The sequence below is a fragment of the Callospermophilus lateralis genome, unplaced genomic scaffold (assembly GCF_048772815.1).
Source record: "Callospermophilus lateralis isolate mCalLat2 unplaced genomic scaffold, mCalLat2.hap1 Scaffold_101, whole genome shotgun sequence".
Classification (NCBI taxonomy): domain Eukaryota; kingdom Metazoa; phylum Chordata; class Mammalia; order Rodentia; family Sciuridae; genus Callospermophilus; species Callospermophilus lateralis.
The window spans coordinates 4,087,562-4,107,384 of NW_027510272.1; the positions used below are offsets into that span (position 1 = coordinate 4,087,562).

A 19,823-nucleotide genomic window follows, 5' to 3' on the forward strand; every position below is an offset into this window, starting at 1 on the left:
TCACCACTCCCTTCCACCATGATGTTCTGCCTCTACTTCATGTCAGGCCCACAGAGATGGAGTCTGGCCTACCATGGTCCGAACCTCTGAAACCATGAGCCTAAAATAAACTTTACCTTCTCTATGTTGTTCTTGTCAGGTATTTTAATCACAGTGACACAAAGCTGACTAACACAAAATGATTAGAAGAACTCAGACTGGGAGAGACTATTTGTAAAATATATAGCTTACAGAAAAAACAGAAATATATGAAGAATTCTTATAACTCAATAATAAAGCAGCCCCTCAGCAGGGAGTCACCAGGAGGACTGGGGTACAAAAGCTGATACTCTTAAAGGTGAAAGGGGAAAAGGAGTTTTAAAAATAAAAACTTTGAATTTTGGTATTCTTACATCTGATATGAATAATAAAGGATACATGTTTGTACTGTCAATATTATGCTAACACCTTACTATTGAAAATTTTGTAATATTAATACATATATTATCATGTTAGATGTTACAATTGCTCTAATATACAAATAAGAAGAGGCAGTGATTTGAACAGAATTATGTTTTAATTTTAAAGCTAGAATAATGTTAAGATGAATCATTAAATTCTCCTGATTTTAAGAGTAAAAGTCTAAAACCAAAAAGCTTCCAGAAGAATATTATCTATGCTCTCAACAAATACTATAACTGAGTCATTTCTGAATGTTCATATTTTTTATACTATTTAAAATTTGGGGTGTTATTGTTGAAAGAGAACTAAAAGAATTCTGAGAAACTATTCTATATCATAAGTCAATTTACCACAATTTTTTTCTAAGGAATTTATTATAGTTAGTCATAAAGGGAAAAAAGAATTGAATTCAGGTAATAGTTTTTGTTATTTTCATGTAGCAATGTGAATTCTGCTCCATTAATTCTATCTATCTCTTCAAAACAAAAGAACTTATTAAAATATTGCATTGATTAGAATAATTATTGTAGTTATATTTGTATACTTTTGTTGCTAAATGAGCAATAATCTCCAACATCAATTATTATAAAGTTGTATTAAAATCAAAATAAATTAATCAATGGAGATACTGCCTATTTTCCCATAATACCCCAGAAGTAAAAAACTTGAACGCCACTCCTATTTCTTATGAATAATTTTGTTAACAATTTTAAAAGCCCTTGAATGATAATTATTATAATCCAGCAATAAATGCTTATGCAAGCAAGGGTATAATATAATGTGAAGACCAAAAATAATTGGTTCTCATTCTTTCTGCTGTTTTCTTGGATACTAACACTCATTAGAATGAAAATCATCAGTCTTGTCGTGTATTTCTTTTACACATGAATGTAAACTCTGTTAAACATGCAAACACACTCACAGTACAGTACTGGTCACAGCAGCAGTGAATAGTGAAATAAAGACATTTTCTATTTATTTTATGAAAATATTAATTCAAAACGGCTTTTCATGTGCGGTTGAATGGGCTTACCAAAATCAAACTGAAACGGTGAGAACTGGATCCTGTACAGTGGAAGCTTATGAAACTAACTGAAATACTGACCTTATATGCTTGCATGAGCATATGGATGACACCTAGGGCACCATGGCACCAGTGCACCAATCGATCTGTTTCATTGCTTAATGAAGATGGATAATTCCCAGATCGAAATTTCTTGTGGCGTACATAATCGATACTAGGCTTCACCATTTCTATTAAGGTTTCTTGGTCCACTTTTGCTGCAGGCTTTAAAGAAACAAAAACAAAACAACTTTTCTGAATTTTTTTTTAATCTTTGTATCAATGACTAATATAATAAAGCACAAATTACCTGGAATACTGAGGAACATATAAAATTAGAATTAATTCAATTATTTGTTTTAAATACTTAGGCAGACTTTGTTTATTTCAATTCTTTTTAAAATCTCTCTAAAATTTATTAGTTTCAGAAAAGATATATTTTATTTTTACTTTGATGCATTAGGATCGTCAACTTGAAGTCATTATATAGCAAGGGAGAAGACTAAGCTGAATCTCTAATGAATCCAGGACTATGAAGGATTTTATTTAGATGTTTTCTTTGTCCAAAAACTGACCCTTGATTTCTTCCCATGTGGCTCTTACCCCAATTCTCCCAAATCTATTAACTGGCCTTGTCACTGCAGGCAAATAATTAAAATAACACAAAATAACAATAATAATATTATTATAGAAAAATTGTTATATTTATTATTATATAATATTATATAATTGTTATTACATTATTACTAATTATTTTGGTACTGATTATTGTTGCTGTTGTTATTATTATTATTATTAATTATTTTGGTACTGGAATTAAACCCAGGGACATTTTACCACTAAGCCATATCCCCAATCCCTTTTATTTTTTTGTTTTGAAAAGGATCTCACTAAGTTGCTGAGGATCTTGCTAAACTGCTGAGGCTGACTTCAAATTTGCCATCTTCCTGTCTCAGCCTCCCAATTTTCCAGAGGTAATATAAATTATAATGGTAAAGTGAAATACTACTTACAATTGTTATTATTATTGTTCTATTAAAGCCAAAGAAAATCTACAACATGATGTTTTCTTCTATAACGCAAAATGAAAACCTCATTTCTTTGTTAAACACAAAGAAAAGAGATAATTTTAAGGATCACTAATTTCTAAATTTCACATAAGTAAAACTACTTTTTTATGTTTTTAATTTAATTTACATATTAGAAAATCTTTAAGTGTTTTCCTTGACACATATTTAGAGATTAGATTTTTGTTTTTCAAACTACAGGTCATGCAATATATTTCCAAAAAGGCTAACTAGTAATTTTTAAGTTATTTTACACAGATAATGTAATCAAATAGTTTTACATGTCAAAAAAATGTTTGGGAAGCTTATTTCAAAAAGCAACATTCAGTGTTTCTTCCCAGGATAAAACTGTGATTTTGTTTGTATTTTTGCTGTATCTTCATGTTTCCTGAATATTTCTAAAAATGCCTGCATAGTGTAGACTTACAAATTCTAGACTTCATCTATGGGATTCTCCTGTGGCAGGCAGATGATTATAATTTCCCTCTTCAAATCATCCCAAGAGAATTTTATTCCATCACCAATTTTTGTTACATTCATATTCACTGTGCTCTTTACAGACTGAACTATGTAAATATTTCTTGCTGCTTAGACAAGGAACATACTAAAGTACATATCTTAAGAGTTTTATTACTTTCAGTTTTTCCTAAAGTTAGTAACTTTCTCATTCTTTTATTTAGTTGGTTTTCTTTGAATCGCCATCTAAGTTTTTTTTTTTCTCATGCACAAACAGCTTGTAAAGTCTCTCAATTTAATTTTCCACAAAGTCAAAACTGCTGTGATTTTTTTTTCTCATGGAGAAAGTTCTTTAATCTCATTCCATTCTTAATCAGTTATTTTCTAGGACTTGTGTACAACTGCTGTACTGGGACAGCCACCTGTCAACTTCATGGAGATTCCATTCCCTCTCTCTTGTACAGGGTCTCTTTTCCTGGATCTCTCTCTTAGTGAACTCCCTTCTAGTAGCTTCCTGAGATAGGATGCAGGGGAATTAATTTTTTTCTTTTTTCTTTTTTTTAAGAGAGAGAGCGAGAGAGACAGAGACAGAGAGAGAGAATTTTTTAATATTTCTTTTTTTTTTTAGTTTTCGGCGGACACAAACATCTTTGTTTGTATGTGGTGCTGAGGATCGAACCCAGGCGAGCGCGCTACCGCTTGAGCCACATCCGCAGCCCATGGAATTAATTTTTTTGAGACTGGGATATTTAAAACTGTCTTTGTTCTAGCTCACATTTAATTGATAATTTTCAATGCTGAAAATCATTTTTACTCAGAACATGAAGGTATTTCCATTTCTCTTTTAGCTTCAATGAAACTGCTGCAAATTCCAATGCTATTTTGATGTCCAACCTTGGTATATGACCTTTTTCCTCTTGAAATTTTAACATATCTCTTTAAGTTTTCACAATAATCTGGTATGGATAAATTTCCCCATTTATTATTTTTTTTTAAAGGAGAGTGAGAGAGGGAGGGAGGGAGGGAGGGAGAGGGAGAGGGAGAGGGAGAGGGAGAGGGAGAGAGAGAGAGAGAGAGAGAGAGAGAGAGAGAGAGAGAGAGAATTTTTAATATTTATTTTTTAGTTATCGGCGGACACAACATCTTTGTTTGTATGTGGTGCTGAAGATCGAACCCGGGCTGCACGCATGCCAGGAGAGTGCGCTACCGCTCTTGAGCCACATCCCCAGCCCCTCCCCATTTATTATATAACAACTTGGTAAGTTTTTTTTCAATATGGCAACTCATGTCCCTTAGTTCTAGAACATATTCTTTTACTACATTTCTTAAAATTTCCTCCCTGCTATTTTGGATTCTCCTTTACCAGAAGTCCTATTAATTGGATGTTGGACCTCCTAAATTAATCCTATAATTTTCTTTTCCCACTGTTTATTTCTGTCTGCTAAGATATTTGATTTCCAAACATTGTTATAATTAAAAAAAAACAACTATTTTATGTGTGTGTGTGTGTGTGTGTGTGTGTGTGTCTTGTTTTTGTTTTATTTTGTTTTGTTTTTGGTGGTGCTGGGGATTGAACCCAGGGCCTTGTGCATGAGAGGTAAGTATTCTACCAACTATGCTATATCCCCAGCCCCAACTATTATATTTTTAATTTTAAGAGCTCTTTCTTATTCTTCAAATGTTTCTTGTATGCAACTGCTTCTCTTATTTGCCTAAGGACATTAATTATTCATTTGATTTCTGTGATGTTTTCTTTTTCTTCCTAGAATATATGTTCTGAGTTTCTTTTTTCAACTTGTTTAGGTCTCTCATCTTTCAAGTTGGAGACTTCCTTCAAATGTCTGAAAATTCTTTGGCTGTTTGTCTATATTTTGTATAAGGTAGTACAAAGCTCACTGAATATACTCTGAACACGGGGGGATTTGTTGAATGGTAGAAATCACTTTAGGGTTGTAGGATAATTTTTTAATCAGGATTCTACAAAAAAACAGGACCAATATGGTATGTTATACAGAGAAAAAGACTTTTAAGAAACTGACCAATACATTTAAGAGTCTTGAGTCCAAATCTGAATGGGATTATCAGAAGGCTGAAGACTCAAAAGTGTTGCAGTTCATATCCAAAGGCAGTCTGCTAAATAACCAGGAAGGGCTAATGTTGCAGATGAAGTGAATTCTAAATACAGTCTGCTGGAAGATAGCCTCTTACTTAGCAGGGAAGTTCTGCCTTTGGTTGTATTTAAACATTCTATTGATTGGATAAAGGTCCCCAATCATATTATGGAAGACAAGTTACTACACTCAAAGTCCACCAATTTAAATGTAAAACTTATTCAAAACCACACTCATAGAAACATCCAGAATAATTTTTGACCAAATATCTGGGTACCACGGCTCAGCCAAGTTGACACATATAATTGATCATCACAGATTTCTAGCTAAGTTTTTAAATGGGAACTTTCAAATACCTATGTCTGTAAATCTTTTATCTGAGCTTGTTTTCTCAAAAAAAGGAGACTTCAATCCCTCATCTGGTGTATGGGTGGAGTTTTCATTGGCCAGGGGTTGAGGATATGTCTGAGGCTGGCTGTGACAGAGGGTGATCTCATCATACAACTACTTAGACTTTCATTCAAGCCCCCTTCACCAACCTCTATACCTGGCCATCTCTAATCAGAATAGTAGATTCAATTCTTTCAGACTATTGCAGTTTAGACATGAAGTGTCCCCCAAAAGCTCATGTGTGAGATAATGCAAGAAGGTTTAGATGTGAAATGATTGGGTTATGATAGCCTTAACTCAATCAGTGAAGTAATCCTCTGATAGGGATTTACTGAGTGGTAACTGAAGAGAGGTAGGATGTGGCTTGGGGAGGTGGGTCACTGGGAGCATGTATTAGGGGTATATGTTCTGTCCCTGGAAAGTAGAGTCTCTGCTTCTTGGTGGCCATGTCCTGACCTGTTTTCCTCTGTCACATGATTCCACCATGATGTTCTGCCTCACCTTGAGCCTTAAGGAATAAAGCCATCTATCTATGGACTGAGATCTCTGAAACTATAAGTCCCCCAAATAAACTTTTCCTCCTCTAATTGCTCTTGTCAGGTCTTTTGGTCACAGCAACAAAAAAGCTGACTAAAACAGACCTAAATCCTCTTTGTTTCCAGCAGGAGTTAAGAGGAGAAATAGTCATCTCACTTTGCTGGATGGACATACTTACAGAGAACCAATGGCTCCTTATAAAAATGTTTGTAGAGCCCTCTGCTGACCTGCCCTCACTGCCATATAGACACATGTCTCATGCCACCTTTATGGTACATGTCACTTGAAATTCCTTAGTCATAGGGTTTGCAAGAGAAACTGGCTTGATTCCTTCTGGCAGCCTCTAATTTATTAAGGCACTTTTGTGTGATCTTCTTCTATCCTGTTAGGACATTTGTCATTCATTCACCTCTTTCCAGTTTATATATTCACAGTTTGGGGCTTTAGGTGTCTTCTAGTTTCATTTTGGAATGTGAGTTTCTACTTTATTATTATTAGTAGTAGTAGTAGTATTTTGAAAGGATTTTCAAGAGAAGAATTGTTTTAGTTATGCCATTATGAATTTGAAGTTCTGTTTAAGTGACAGCACACAATGGATAATACCACCACAGGACAATGCTACCACACCAGCAGGAGATGTGGAACAGGGGAAAGAAATGCAGAGTCAGCTCTCAGCCAGTGCCATCACACTGCTTAACATCTCTTTAAAAAGATAAGGATTTCTAAATAGAATACTAAATAGTGTAAACACGTTTCTCACTTTAAAAGCACAAGAGGGGAAAATTTCATGATTTGTATTTCTCTCAAAGAAACTCCTAATATGCAACAAAATCAACCTCAAAAACTGAATCTAAACCACATCAGTGGGGATCTCACATTATTATGTTTTTTCCTAATGGTTTTATGATTTGAGGTTCCTGAGCTACCAGTTAAAACACCTTTCTGGAGTACATCCTGTGATGTTTAATTTTGTGTGTTCACTTGACTAGGTCAATGAGGTACCCCAATACATTATTTCTGGGTATGTCTGAGAGTGTCTTTCTGATTGAGATTAGCAATTGAATTGCTGGACTCAGTAAAGTAGGTGGTCCTTTTCAATGTGGGTAGGCTTCATCTAATCCACTGAAGTCATAAGTAGAACAAAGGAGGAAGAAGTTGCCCCTTCCCACCAGTCTGCCTACTTGGAACAAAGACATCAGTCTCTTCCTGACCCTTGACTATGATTTACACCATCAGGTCCCAAGCTTAGAAATGGCAGACTGTGGGACTTCTCAGCCACCATAATTGCACAAAGTCAATTCCTATAATAAATTCCTTCAGGTATGTGTATGTGTATTTACATCTCCTATTGGTTCTGTTTCTCTAGAAAACTTTAACACACAAACATCACACTATAACGTCTCTTTTAAAAAAAAGTAACTGTTATTTTAAAATTCAGATGAAATTCTGATTATTTTAGAAATGCATGCTGCACTTTAAGAAAATCCACAACTGGAATATATGCAAGTTTACTTTTACAGTAATTAACAAAGACTACTAATTACCAGAAAAGAAAGTTTTGGTCCTGTTTAGATATGAATTTTCTATTTTATTTTTAGCATTTGTTTTTTAGTTATAGGTAGACACAATACCCTTATTTAATTTTCATGTGGTGCTGAGGATCGAATCCAGTAACTCATGCATGCTAGGCAAGTGCTCTACCTCTGAGCCACAATCCCAGCTCTCTATTTTCCTTTAGGCATGGTATAGTATTTTTTTCAAAAAGGAAAATAAAAAAAAATTTAAACTAGGCTTTCAGTCAAAGATATCTAAATTCTAATCCTTATTCCTTGACTCACTAGCTTTGTGATTCTGTAAAATAAAGAAAGGCATAATTTTAAGAAAGAAAAAGGAGGTTGTATACTTAGCACAGAAGGGGGCCTTAGGCCATGCGGCTAGAAGCATCCATCGAGGTAATACCTGGGATGGGTTTAATACCTGGGATGGGTTTCTAACTACTTCACAGAAGTGCAGGTTCTTAATTCAGTAGGTGACAAGGATAATTAAGAGACAAGATCATAACCACAGCAATAAACTTGTTAAAATTCAGAACATGACTGATAATAAGTTGGGGGCATCTGAATATAACAAAAATTCTGCCTCAGTTTGGATTCAAGAGGCCCTTTTACTCCCTGAAGATCCATCTGTATTAAAAAAGTTTCCACTTCAGTCAGCAGGAGGACAAGGAAAGAAGAAAAGCATGGGCGAAAAACAACTAAATGTACTCTTGGGAATTCTCATGTTCATGAAGCAGAGTTTAAGCAACTGTGATTCAAAGGAGGAGCTTGTTTCAATTTAGCCAGCTTGGTTTGTCTAAAAATTTCATTTCCCATTTTTATTTGACCTAATATATTATAATATAGTTGCTGTATTAGTATTTCAGAAATTTGTTATTTACCTGCATTAACATATAGTAGATCCCAGACATGCCATGGGCTGCTCCAACATACTGCTTCCTGTGCCACTGATACAATAGGGGACATCGATCAGTTTTTCTTTCTTCTCTTGATAAGGTTTTACCAGATTCAATAATAGCACTGACTACCTACAGAGGCAATGAGATTCCATAAATCTAAAAAATTGTACATGCATGCTGTTCTAGTCTAATTTACATTAACACTTATGTATACATGGAGAGATTATTAATCTAAATTAGTAGCTAACATAGTCATTTTTATCTTATAAATTAATAAATGTGGGCAGAGAGGACTTAGAAGACAACATCAGAGTAGAAAAAGAAAAAAAAAAGTCTAAGAAAGGAAAAGTTCTTTATTAAAAACGTCAAAAGTTCTTTATAAAAAATGTCAACTAAAATCTGGAAAAACTTCCCATTAAAAATGGTTCCAGACTTTTTAGTTGCTTTGTAGCTGCAATGTTTTGCCCAAAAGACTGGCAAACACACTTTTCAGGAAAGACTGTAGGACTTAGATTCATTGATGAAAAGCTCATGCAATGTGGTCAGTTGTGGTTTGAAGGATTTTAGTCAGATCACAAGAACATCATGTTTGGAATGACTATGTGGCAAAGACACTAATTGTTTCCTCAAACCCATGTTCTTCTCATCATTTTGGTGGAGTACTCTAAGTTTTAGCTGGCATCTGGTCTCCTAGCTAGAAACAGCTGAACACAGCCATTTTTTCTAATTTCTGGCAAAGGGATGTGAGCAGACATGAGATGGGCAACTTACAGATGGAGTCCTTACAAAGGATAATGCTTTTTCTCCCTTTCCCTTCTTCCTAGGACTAAGGGTACCAAACTAGCATTAATACCAAACTATTAGCCTTAATACTAACATAACTCCATGCTAACAGGTAAAGATACGCTTTTAGCATAACAGAGTAAAAAGAAGATAGGTCACCAGATATAGTCACCTCAGAGAACTCACAAAAGAAAAATAAACATTCAAACTTTTTGAAGCTGCTGTTGTTGCTTGGTTCCTGTAAAACCAGTTGTTATCAATAACAGATGGAGAAGTATATATAGATTTTTGCTTTTTAGTACTGGGGATTGAACTCAGGGGCACTCTACCACTGAGCCACCTCCCCGGCTCTATTTTGAAGTTTATTTAGAGACAGAGTGGAGTTGCTTAGCATCTCGCTTTTGCTGAGGCTGGCTTTGAACTCTTGATCCTCCTGTCTCAGCCTTCCCAGCTGCTGGGATTATAGGTGAGCACCATGACACCCAGCAGATATTGAGTTTTTTAAAAAAAAAATCCCTAAAAAGAAAAGCAGCTAATTTGTAATTTTTATGACATGTTTTAAAAAGCTAATTCAACCTAGAAGCAGAGCCTTAATACTAACATAACTCCATGCTAACAGATAGCTTTGAATACCCACAGGTGTCAATAATCCCACAATACCTCTTTAATGGCTGATTCACACACAGTGCCAGGGCCAATCTCCGTGTTCAGGTACAGTAAGGCATACAGATAACCTGCTCGACCGAACAGCAGCTCATCAGGAAGCTCTGATTCTTGGCAGACAATGCTTCTGTGCAGCTGCAAAAGTCTAAACAACAAGAAAAAATTCTGTTTTCTCCAATGTGCATGTCTAAAATGCTTCTTTCAGAAACAAGTAACTCATCACTTTAGAAATGTATTTATTTTTAAATTTAAAACTATGATTTAAAAAAGCACCCTAAATTCCCAAAACAACTAGAATTTCTCCACTTTACTAATTCTTCTTTCAAATGTAAAAATTATGAGCAAAAAACCTGATCTGAGAATATAGCTCAGTGGTAGAGTGTGTGCTTAGCATGTACAAGTATAACAAGGACTTAGACTTCAACTTAGACTTCACTTTTGTCTGCAAATGCCCCACGGGTGACTAAAAGCAGGAGTGAAGATTTGGCGTCTCTGCCTCCATTATCTAGGTCTGGTGGATAAACATCTTATAATGAGTTGAAGCTTTCCTTCACCCCATCCCTTGCCCAGCAACATCAAGTGCAATTTTCTTATTTGGAAAAGGCCCAGCCTGACCAATCATGAGATAATGATGGACAAAGCACGACTGATCAAGATCACCTATTTGGCAGTTAAGAAAAGCCTTCAACAGTATAAACAACCTTGCACTTACTCCTCTTTCTATAAAACCTCAAAGTAATTGTCAGTCCCTCAAAGACAGAACTAAGGCCATGGGTCCCCTTGTCTTCCTGGTGTAGCTATACTGATTAAAGTTCCTTTCACACTCTATAATTACCTTTCCTGTTTAGCTTTTTAGCAAGTAGCTATGCCTACTTTTTGGAGACCCAGAGTCAGGCCTCTAGCTCAGGCTGTTATAAGGCCCTAGTCCCAACCTTAGCGCCATTAAAGAAAGAAAGAAAAAAATCTTTCTGTTCAAAATGTATACCTTTATATTTATTCTAAACCATGTAACATAATTCATCTAGCATTAGAACAAAGTGATTTAAAATCTAAATAAAAATGGCACTGAAATGCTGCCAGTGCTTAGGAATGAGTATGAATCATTCTAACTTTCAACAGACATTAACTAACATGTACTAGATCAGGTCCTAGAACTAAGCCCTGATTTCTACTTCTTCAAGAAGGAATATAAACCAATAGGTACAATGAAACATATTCCTTACTTGCTCTTCATTAATATAACTAATCAGTTAAAAGTTAAACTATGATTAATTTATTCTTGTGGATCTACAGCATTGTGAGCTAATTTTCATGCATTGAAGGCAACCAAAAATTATTTAGGAAAAATGATTAAAGTCCCTCTGAAATTAAGAAATACTCATGCTTGAATAGAAAAATAACATATGATTTCACTAAAATGCTCAAGAGTGACATACAGTTAAGCAAAGTGGCACACACCTGTAATCCTAGGGGCCCAGAGCCTGAGGCAGGAAGATCGCTAAGTTCAAAGCTGGCCTCAGCAACTTAGGGGGACCTTAAGCAACTTAGTGAGATCCTATCTCAAAATAAAAAATCAAAAAACAGGCTGGGGATGTGGTTCAGTGGTTAAGCACTCCTGGGTGTAACATCTGGTACAAAAAAAAAAAAAGTGGACATACAAACCCTTTTACTTCTTAGGGAGACCTGTTTGCAATAGGAGAGTAAGTTAAAAATAGTTTCTTTTTTGTATATTTTTCTACAGCTAGAGTTCCAACTAAGAATTTAAAGAAAATATTTCCAGAATTAAAAACTTACTTTGTGATGCATTCCTGGGATTCACAGTCACTTTTGAGTTTATGATATATCACAGCTCCTACAGCAAGGGGCCCAGCATCTCCACAGAGGAAAGTGACCCTGCGACCATTCAGGTTCCTAAGTGTTCTCTTTACATAATCCAGAGATCGAAGCAGGTATGTCTGGTCACAGGTGACCCGGTATAGCTGCAGGTACAAAAGGGCTATGCCTGAAATGATCCCCACCCCAAAAGAAAAATATTACTACCTTTCCTTTTTACCTTCAAGATATTTTTAAATTACATGATATAAATTCTTCTGTGTAAACACTACATTTTCTGAAGGGGTAACATCAAAAAAATTATGTCAAATAGTTCTTTAAAAATAAAAATTAAACCCCACAGAAATAAGAGCTGGGAAAAAAAAAAAGATACACATGTAAATCGATTATCTTGCTAACTGGTATGGCATGGTGATTCTATGCTCTTAAACAAGAGATGAAATACCCAGTCTGAAATACAGAGGATAGTCCTACTCATTCTGTTAATTTTTATTCATTTCAAGGTTATATTCAGTCTCTTTTGTATCTCAAGTTACCTTTTTTTAAATTCTTATTCAATTATTTCCTCCAATGCTACCCCAAATTAAATGATTACCTTTCTGGATTTTATTGCTTTTTCTAATTTTTCTATTTGGCACAGTTTTTCAGTTTTCTTTAGTGATCAACCCATACAATTGATCAGTGAGTCAGTTTAACATTTATAGGACACCACATGTACAGACTATCACCTACACAATCCTCCTATTTTAGATTGAATAACACACCCAGATCTTCACATGAACCAGAGAGGGGGCTTTGCTACCTTTGGAGGATGATGTATATAGCTTCTTAAGCATAGTTTAATGCCTGGGTGGAAGAAGTTACTATGGGAAGAGGAGGGTAGAAGAGTGGCTGGATTTGATCAATGCACTCGCTCTGAATGAACCTCTGGGATTATCACACTGACCCCATCAATATGTGCAATTAATATGTGTTAACAAAAAGAAGTCAGTATGACAGTGAAGTGTTTTATTATTTAATAAAATATATTATAGAAAAAAGTATTGAAAGAAGTGATATGATGGTGAAATGACCAAACAAAACATCCTGTTAATGTAGAATTTATGTTCTTCAATATTCTGGTCTTATCTAATAACATCCTCTGATTTTTACTGTTTTTTATTTTGCTTTTGAAAGTTTTCTAAATATCTAATTCTGCTTTGTTCAATTTTCCTATTCAGGGTATCCCATGACTCTTTCATATTAATGCTCAACACTTTATTTTTTTGAGCAATCCTTCTTTTGTCCTTATCCATTTCTGTAAAAAGACATTTAACCCTTACAGTATATCTGGAAGCTAAAAAAAAAAAGTCTTCTGTATGAGTTGCTTATTATCTCTTCCAGTAAGTAAATGTAAATTTATGTAATCATTAGAAGAGTTAGAAGCTAAATACAGATAAATTTCGAACATAATAATCATTATAAAAAGTTTACAAATAAGTACTCCCTGACTGACTCAGAAACCTCTAAACAGAATACTCTCTGGTTAACCTGAGGACCTAAAAACTTATATTTAATGCTTGAGTATTTTAAAGTACATGAGGACAAATAAAAAGAAAATGGTCATCATGCTTTGTAATTTTTTTGTTAAAATGTTGACATGCACTGGGTAAAAGGCACTGTGGTAAACAGGCCTTTAGAGATGTAGGGTAAGTGTGGGAAGAGGAAATGGTCCATAGTACCGTGGTCTCCATCTTCTGGCAAGTCTTGGTCCCTAAACTGTTGAACTTCACCAGTGCCTCTCACCTCCTGTTCCCTTAGAGAGCCTGGATGTCCAGAGGGAGCTGGAGTTAATTATTTCACTTCCCCAATATTGAAGGTTTACAGCCAGCTAGATTTGGGTATTTTCCTTCTCCCAGGTAGTTTGGCTATGTTAAAACTCTAGGAGGTCAGATTCTGGTAAAAGTTTCTTCAGAGGGTGGGCTTTGTTAAGAACAAAGTGCTCAGAGGTATTTCAAAATGGTTTCCATTCCCCTCCTTTTGCTCAAAGATTGATGGACTGTTTCTTCAATATTCACTGTGAAGCCTCAGTAGAGCTTCTGGAGGCAAGATGCATTTGTATGAGGTTCCCTTATGATTAAGTCCCCCTGGAATTTTTCTTTCAGATTTGTTCACACTAAGCCTCCAGGATTAATCAAAGTATAATTTAGGTTTTCCTACTATTAAACAAAAATTATGGGGTCCCATTGTTTTAGATTGAACTGTTGCATGAGACCCCAGCAGAACAGAATTAACCAAAATGGAGTCACTCTTGATAAATGTTACATACACTGAAACTTCAAGGAAGCAGAAAGACCTCCAAAAGACCAGTTTTTCCCCCAAACAGATTTCAGTCTACTTGTGTCAAAATAATAAGGAAGTCTCTTCTGCTTTAACCCTTACAAAATAATAATAAGCTGAAGTAACTTGATCTTAACCAATCATCTTTGTAGTATTCTTGTTTCCTGGTTCCGACCTTACAAAACCCATTGTTCTGCCACTGCCAGGAGGGAGCTCTCCATCTATTTTGTAGAATGCAGGCTGCCTCAATTCATGAATTATGAATAGAGGTCAATTAGATCTATTTTATGGTTTGGCTCATATGTGGAAGGTGTGGTCCCAAATGCAGCAATGTTTTGGAAGGTAATTAGACCATGAGGGCTCTGACCTCATCAATGGATAAATCCATTAATGAGTTCATGGATGATGGCATTTTTAGGAGGCGGGGCCAAGTTGAAAGAAGAAGGCCACTTAGGGCAGGTTCCAGAAGGATCTATTTTGTCCATGGCCTCTTCCCCACTTTTTCTGCTTCCAGGATACCATGAGGTAAATAGCTTTGCTCTGCCACAGACTCTTCCCTACTCCAGTGATGTTCTGCTTCACCACAGGCTCAGAAACAACAGAGACTAGTGACCATGAATTAAAACATTTGAAACCATAAGCCAAAATAAATCTTTCCTTCTTTAAGCTGATTTTCTCAAGTATTTTATCAGTGATAAAAAGTTGACTAACACAATCCTTAATTAAATTTGTTCTAACCTTGTGTGTTGGCAGTAACTGGCAATAGCTCCTGTTAGTTCTAATTCCCTGCATCCACCTGTCTTCCAACTTTTGATAAAGCAGTTCACCTTGTGACCTAACTTCTCTGATAGATCTAAGAAGAGGTGATGTTTCAGTTTGTTCAGCTTTTCCCTTGTTAGGATGGAGTAGCAACTCCGTACATTCTGGACTGAAAACCAGGAGTTTCTCCTAAGTTGATTTTTGTTTCTTTTTCTTTGCTTTTTTCCCCCTTAATGGTTTGATTTAGTAATGTATTTATTCAGAAAGTATGTATTGAAACTTTTCTAGACAAGAAAGATACTCGGCTTTTCATGGTGCTGCTGACAATTCCATGGTGTCATCTTAGTGTTACTTCAGTTTCTTGTACTTCAGTTTTCTTAAATGACTTTTGTGGGTCAATTCTTACCTTTTCAATTATTTTCTTGGTTCTGTCAATTCTTTATCATAGGCTCTTGTTTTCTGGCCCTCTCTTCTCCAAATGCCTTTATTTCTGCTTTGTGAACTTACTGCTTTAAAAAGTTTTACAAAATTCATGTTCAAAGTATTGCCAATTTTTCTTCACATTGCAGTGGCATTTCCTTATGTTTCCTTTTTCAGAATTCCTTTTATGACATTCTGAGAGTCCCTTTTTCCTCTTATATTATAACAAATTTTTTTCTTAAGTGTGAATATATTAAATATTTCTAGAGCAATTATTTACAGGAAGATTCCCTAGCCAAAAAAAAAAAAAATGGTTAGGGTAGCTTTCATAGTTGTTTTTGCTTTTTCTCAAGGGCATCCTCTTCTTGCTAAGTAATAAACAACAGTTTCTTTCTTTAATAGTCATGACTTCTGGTGGCCAGATTTCCTTTAGTTCACATATCTTTTCCTGTTTCAGGAGGGTGTCAGTCATTGCTGTTTCCTTCCTGCCTTAAGCCATTAGCTGGTGCCACCAAGGACGCTACCCCCTTTTTGAAGGTCTGTACTCTTTCCTTGTACACTTGCCATGCCTCTTCTTCTCTGCTCGCCCAGCCCAGCATTGCCTATTCACTTTGCACTCAGATGTGCCCACAAATGTTCCTGTTGAGGGTGTGGGCCACTCCTTCTGGGAATTACTCCTTATTGAATATGGAGAATGAGAAAAGCAGGATTTTGCTACTCCTGGGCCCTGTGGCTTTCCTTTCTTGCTATGTCGTGCGCGGCTTTCCACAGTCATTCTATATGTTGTTTGTTTTTTATCCAAAATTATTTGAATGAATTTTTTTGGTCTGTCTCAAAGTTTTGCAAAAGGGAATAAATGATGAATGCTTTATTCATTCCTCTTGTATGGTTTTAAGAGAAAAGATGGAAAGGTACCTTCCATACTTTTTCCTAAACCCTAAAGCCCTAAGTACTATTTTATATCACTGAAACCAAATACTTCCACAGTGGTTCTACCATGATTCCAGAAGATGGCAATAGATAAGGATTCTTTAGAAATACAGATTCCCGGGGCTGGGGATGTGACTCAAGTGGTAGCGTGCTCGCCTGGCATGCGTGCGGCCTGGGTTCGATCCTCAGCACCACATACAAACAAAGATGTTGTGTCCGCCAATAACTAAAAAATAAATATTAAAAAAAACTTCTCTCTCTCTCTCTCTCTCTCCCTCCCTCTTAAAAAAAAAAAGAAAAAGAAATACAGATTCCCAGAGTTCCTACTGCAGTTGTCCTCTTAATTTATTATAAAGCTTTCTGAATGACTGTATGCATAGTCAGTTTGGAACCTAACTATTAGAGTTAAAAATATTTGTCAAAAGTAAGAGAAAATGCTGTAAGTAAAAGACTTTTTAAGGGAAACCTGTGCTATTAACAGCTATGTTATTGTTCTTTCCTGAATAGTTTTCTTCTCAAAATATTCTTTGTATTTTTCTTCTGGTTAACCACAAATATCTAATTTTACATTTTGCACTGTAATTGAACTTGGTCTATGTCTATCTGGGTTTACAAGTCTGAAATATATAATTTTAATGTCACCATATAATTGTACTTATAAAAGGCAAATAATAAATAAAACATCATTGAAATAAATATAAGTACATAATCATCAAGGCTGCCATGTTTGGCTATACATTGCAAAAATAATAGGTTTTGGGTTCACGGTAGCTCTAACATATATATCTGTGTCTATGCTAATTGGAAATTCAACTACGACAATTTAACAAGAAGGTTATAAAAACTGTCATTAGCAATTTAATCAGCATTTAGTTTAATCCCTAAGAACAAGATCTGTCTTATTTCTTTTATATACCCCAAATAGCTGTTATAATGTCCTGGCTACCTGGTAAAAACAATAAAAATATAAAGATTAGTTAAAGCAAGTTAATTTTGAAATTATATTTTTTAAAAAGTGAAGTATATTACTGGTTGCCTGTTTAGTCATTATTATTAAGATTTAAATAAAAATCTTTACATGTACAAATGAGTCAAATTGAGTTCGGGCAGTAATGGTAAATGATTTATGAAACAGACCAGAGAACTCATTCAATCACAACCTATCACAAAGAGTAAAGCAAGAATGATAACAAACCAAGCAAAACAAAATACACCTGACCCCTTATGCAAGTTTACTTTTATTACACATTTCACAGCTACATATTAGGTTAACTAAATGTAAAAATATCACATACTATATACATTAAAAGTCAAAATTCAGGCAGAAGATATTTCTTTAGAAATAAAATTCCAAAGAATCTCTCAATGAAGACATAGTTTAAGACTTCAAGAGTATAAAACTTTACCACTTTAAAAGAAAATTTCAAAGCCAAGTCTTACATCTCATAAAATAAGAAAAAAATATTAATTGCTTCTACTCCATATTCTCACCTGTCCAACCAGTATAAGCAGAGCAATCATGAGGATCAGCTGTCTTCAGCCCTTCTTCCATCTGCTGTAGAAGATCTTTGATTTTGGTCTGGATCCGCCTCACAAAATTATGAATGATCTAAGAAGCAAAAGAAAAGATAAATTTAGTTGCACAAGAATAGGACAATGTCATAATGACAGTGTAAGTCACATGAACATAACAGAACTTATTTTATGTGGCCCATCTCAATGTCTAACTACGTGGACACTACCTTGACTTTTACAGGGTTAGTATCTTACTGAGATAATGCTGTATGGGTATTACAACTCACAAATAGGTTCACAAAAAATAACTGGTATAAAATAAAAAATAAATAAATAAACATAAAAAAGATAGATTTGACTACACAAACATTTTAGCTTCTATAAGGTAAAACACATAAGATGATTTAAAAATTAATGACAAATAGAAAATACTTGCAATATAAGATATTATAAATCAAAAAAGAACATAATACTGAAGACAACACAAATTATTAATGCATCTTACACAAAAGAAAAATCAAATGAAAAGCATATGCAAAATGTCCAATCCGGAGATGATTCATGAATTGCAAATCATTACAAGTGCCACAGTTTCCCTGTCAGACTAATAGAGAATACTTTTTTAAAAATATTAAATTCTAAGGCTGCTAAGAACAAAGGAAACAGGTATTTTTTTCATTTCTGGCAGTCATTCCCAAGAGAAATATACAACATTCTTAAATACATAGTAGAATCTCTTATACGTTTGTTGATTTTTAAAAGTCTATTTGCTATATCAATTGCTGAAGCGTCTTAAAAACAGTTTATGATTATAGAATTTCATTTCTGCCTTTTATGATTATTTTTCTTTCGTGTATTTTGAAGTTGTTATGTGGCATACACAAATTTGACTATTAAATCTTCCTAAAAAATTGATTCACTTTCATAATGAAATACTCCTATTGTAGGACTATAAAAAAGAACCTGTATTGCACAATTAGAGGTGTCAAGGCAAATTTTACTGAAATTTGGGATTCTGGAATCAAACACTAAGAATTAATTTGCCACTGTATATGTAATGAAAATTCCAAGTGGCTAACCCCTGGAAATATATGTTTACATCTCAAAAAGGGATGAGAAAAGGTAAAACTGGACAATGGGCTGTTCTTTTTCATATAGAAATTAGTGTACATTCCAAAGGGTTAGAGTAAGACATTTATAATAAGATTCTCCTAGAAAGAAAAGGGTAGACATTGCCTCTTTCCCCTTTATAAAAAGTGCAGAAAATTTATTTTTCTTCATTCTTGCCTGTAATACAACTCTGTGCATGTAGGACAGCAGACCCCACCTTCACTGCATCACCCCCGCCATTAAGAACTGAGTCACAGGGAACCACCTGCTATGTGCTGTCTGGTAAACAAAAAAAATCTCTGATCTGAGAAATTTTTGTGTACATTCAGAACAAAACTAATGAAAGGTAAATATTTAAAACCTAATACCCTCTTTATCTTCTTGTCGTAAAATCTATCTTATGTGATATTATAATCACATCAGTTTTCTTATTGATGATTACTTTTGTTGTCCATTTATTTTCAGTCTCTCTGTATTCAGAGTTAAAGTAAATATCTTGGATAGCACAGCGTTAGCTTTTTTTTTTTTTTTCCCCTAGGGGGTGAGAATTCCCTTCTATCACTCTTTAGTTCTTATGTGGGCTCTTTGGCTGGATTTAGGAACTGAATTAAAACAAGAGCTGATTAGCAAGAAAAAAGCATATTACATGGGGATTTTTACAACAGAGTGAAGTCCAAAGAAAATGTCCAAATCAATGTTTTTATTATTTTTAGACAACAATAATTTGCAAAGGAAGAAAATACTAATCTCTGAACTACAAATAGTAAATTCCAGAATGTCACTAAGTGATTTATGAAAGGGATGTAAAATCTAGTATAAAATAAGGGTTAACTCAATAAACTTATTTATTTGGCTTCATTACGGTCCCAATCACAGATCTTAAATAACTCCCAAAGACCCATATGCTAAGGCTTGGTCACTAGCTTGTGGTGCTATTTGGAGGTGGTGGAACCTTTAGTAAGTGGAGCTTA

At 34.7% G+C, this 19,823-nt stretch overlaps 1 protein-coding gene across 1 annotated transcript in view; it reads right to left on the reverse strand.

Annotated features, from left to right (window-relative positions):
* Nucleotides 1-19,823, reverse strand: part of LOC143639945 (lanC-like protein 2) — a 49,606-nt gene that overhangs the window by 12,293 nt on the left and 17,490 nt on the right. The window contains exons 2-6 of the mRNA XM_077107968.1: nucleotides 17,719-17,836; nucleotides 11,761-11,968; nucleotides 9,964-10,111; nucleotides 8,503-8,649; nucleotides 1,547-1,729 (exon numbers count right to left, since the gene is read on the reverse strand). Of these exons, the coding sequence (XP_076964083.1) occupies nucleotides 1,547-1,729; nucleotides 8,503-8,649; nucleotides 9,964-10,111; nucleotides 11,761-11,968; nucleotides 17,719-17,836 (804 nt within the window). The remainder of the gene's footprint in view (nucleotides 1-1,546; nucleotides 1,730-8,502; nucleotides 8,650-9,963; nucleotides 10,112-11,760; nucleotides 11,969-17,718; nucleotides 17,837-19,823) is intronic.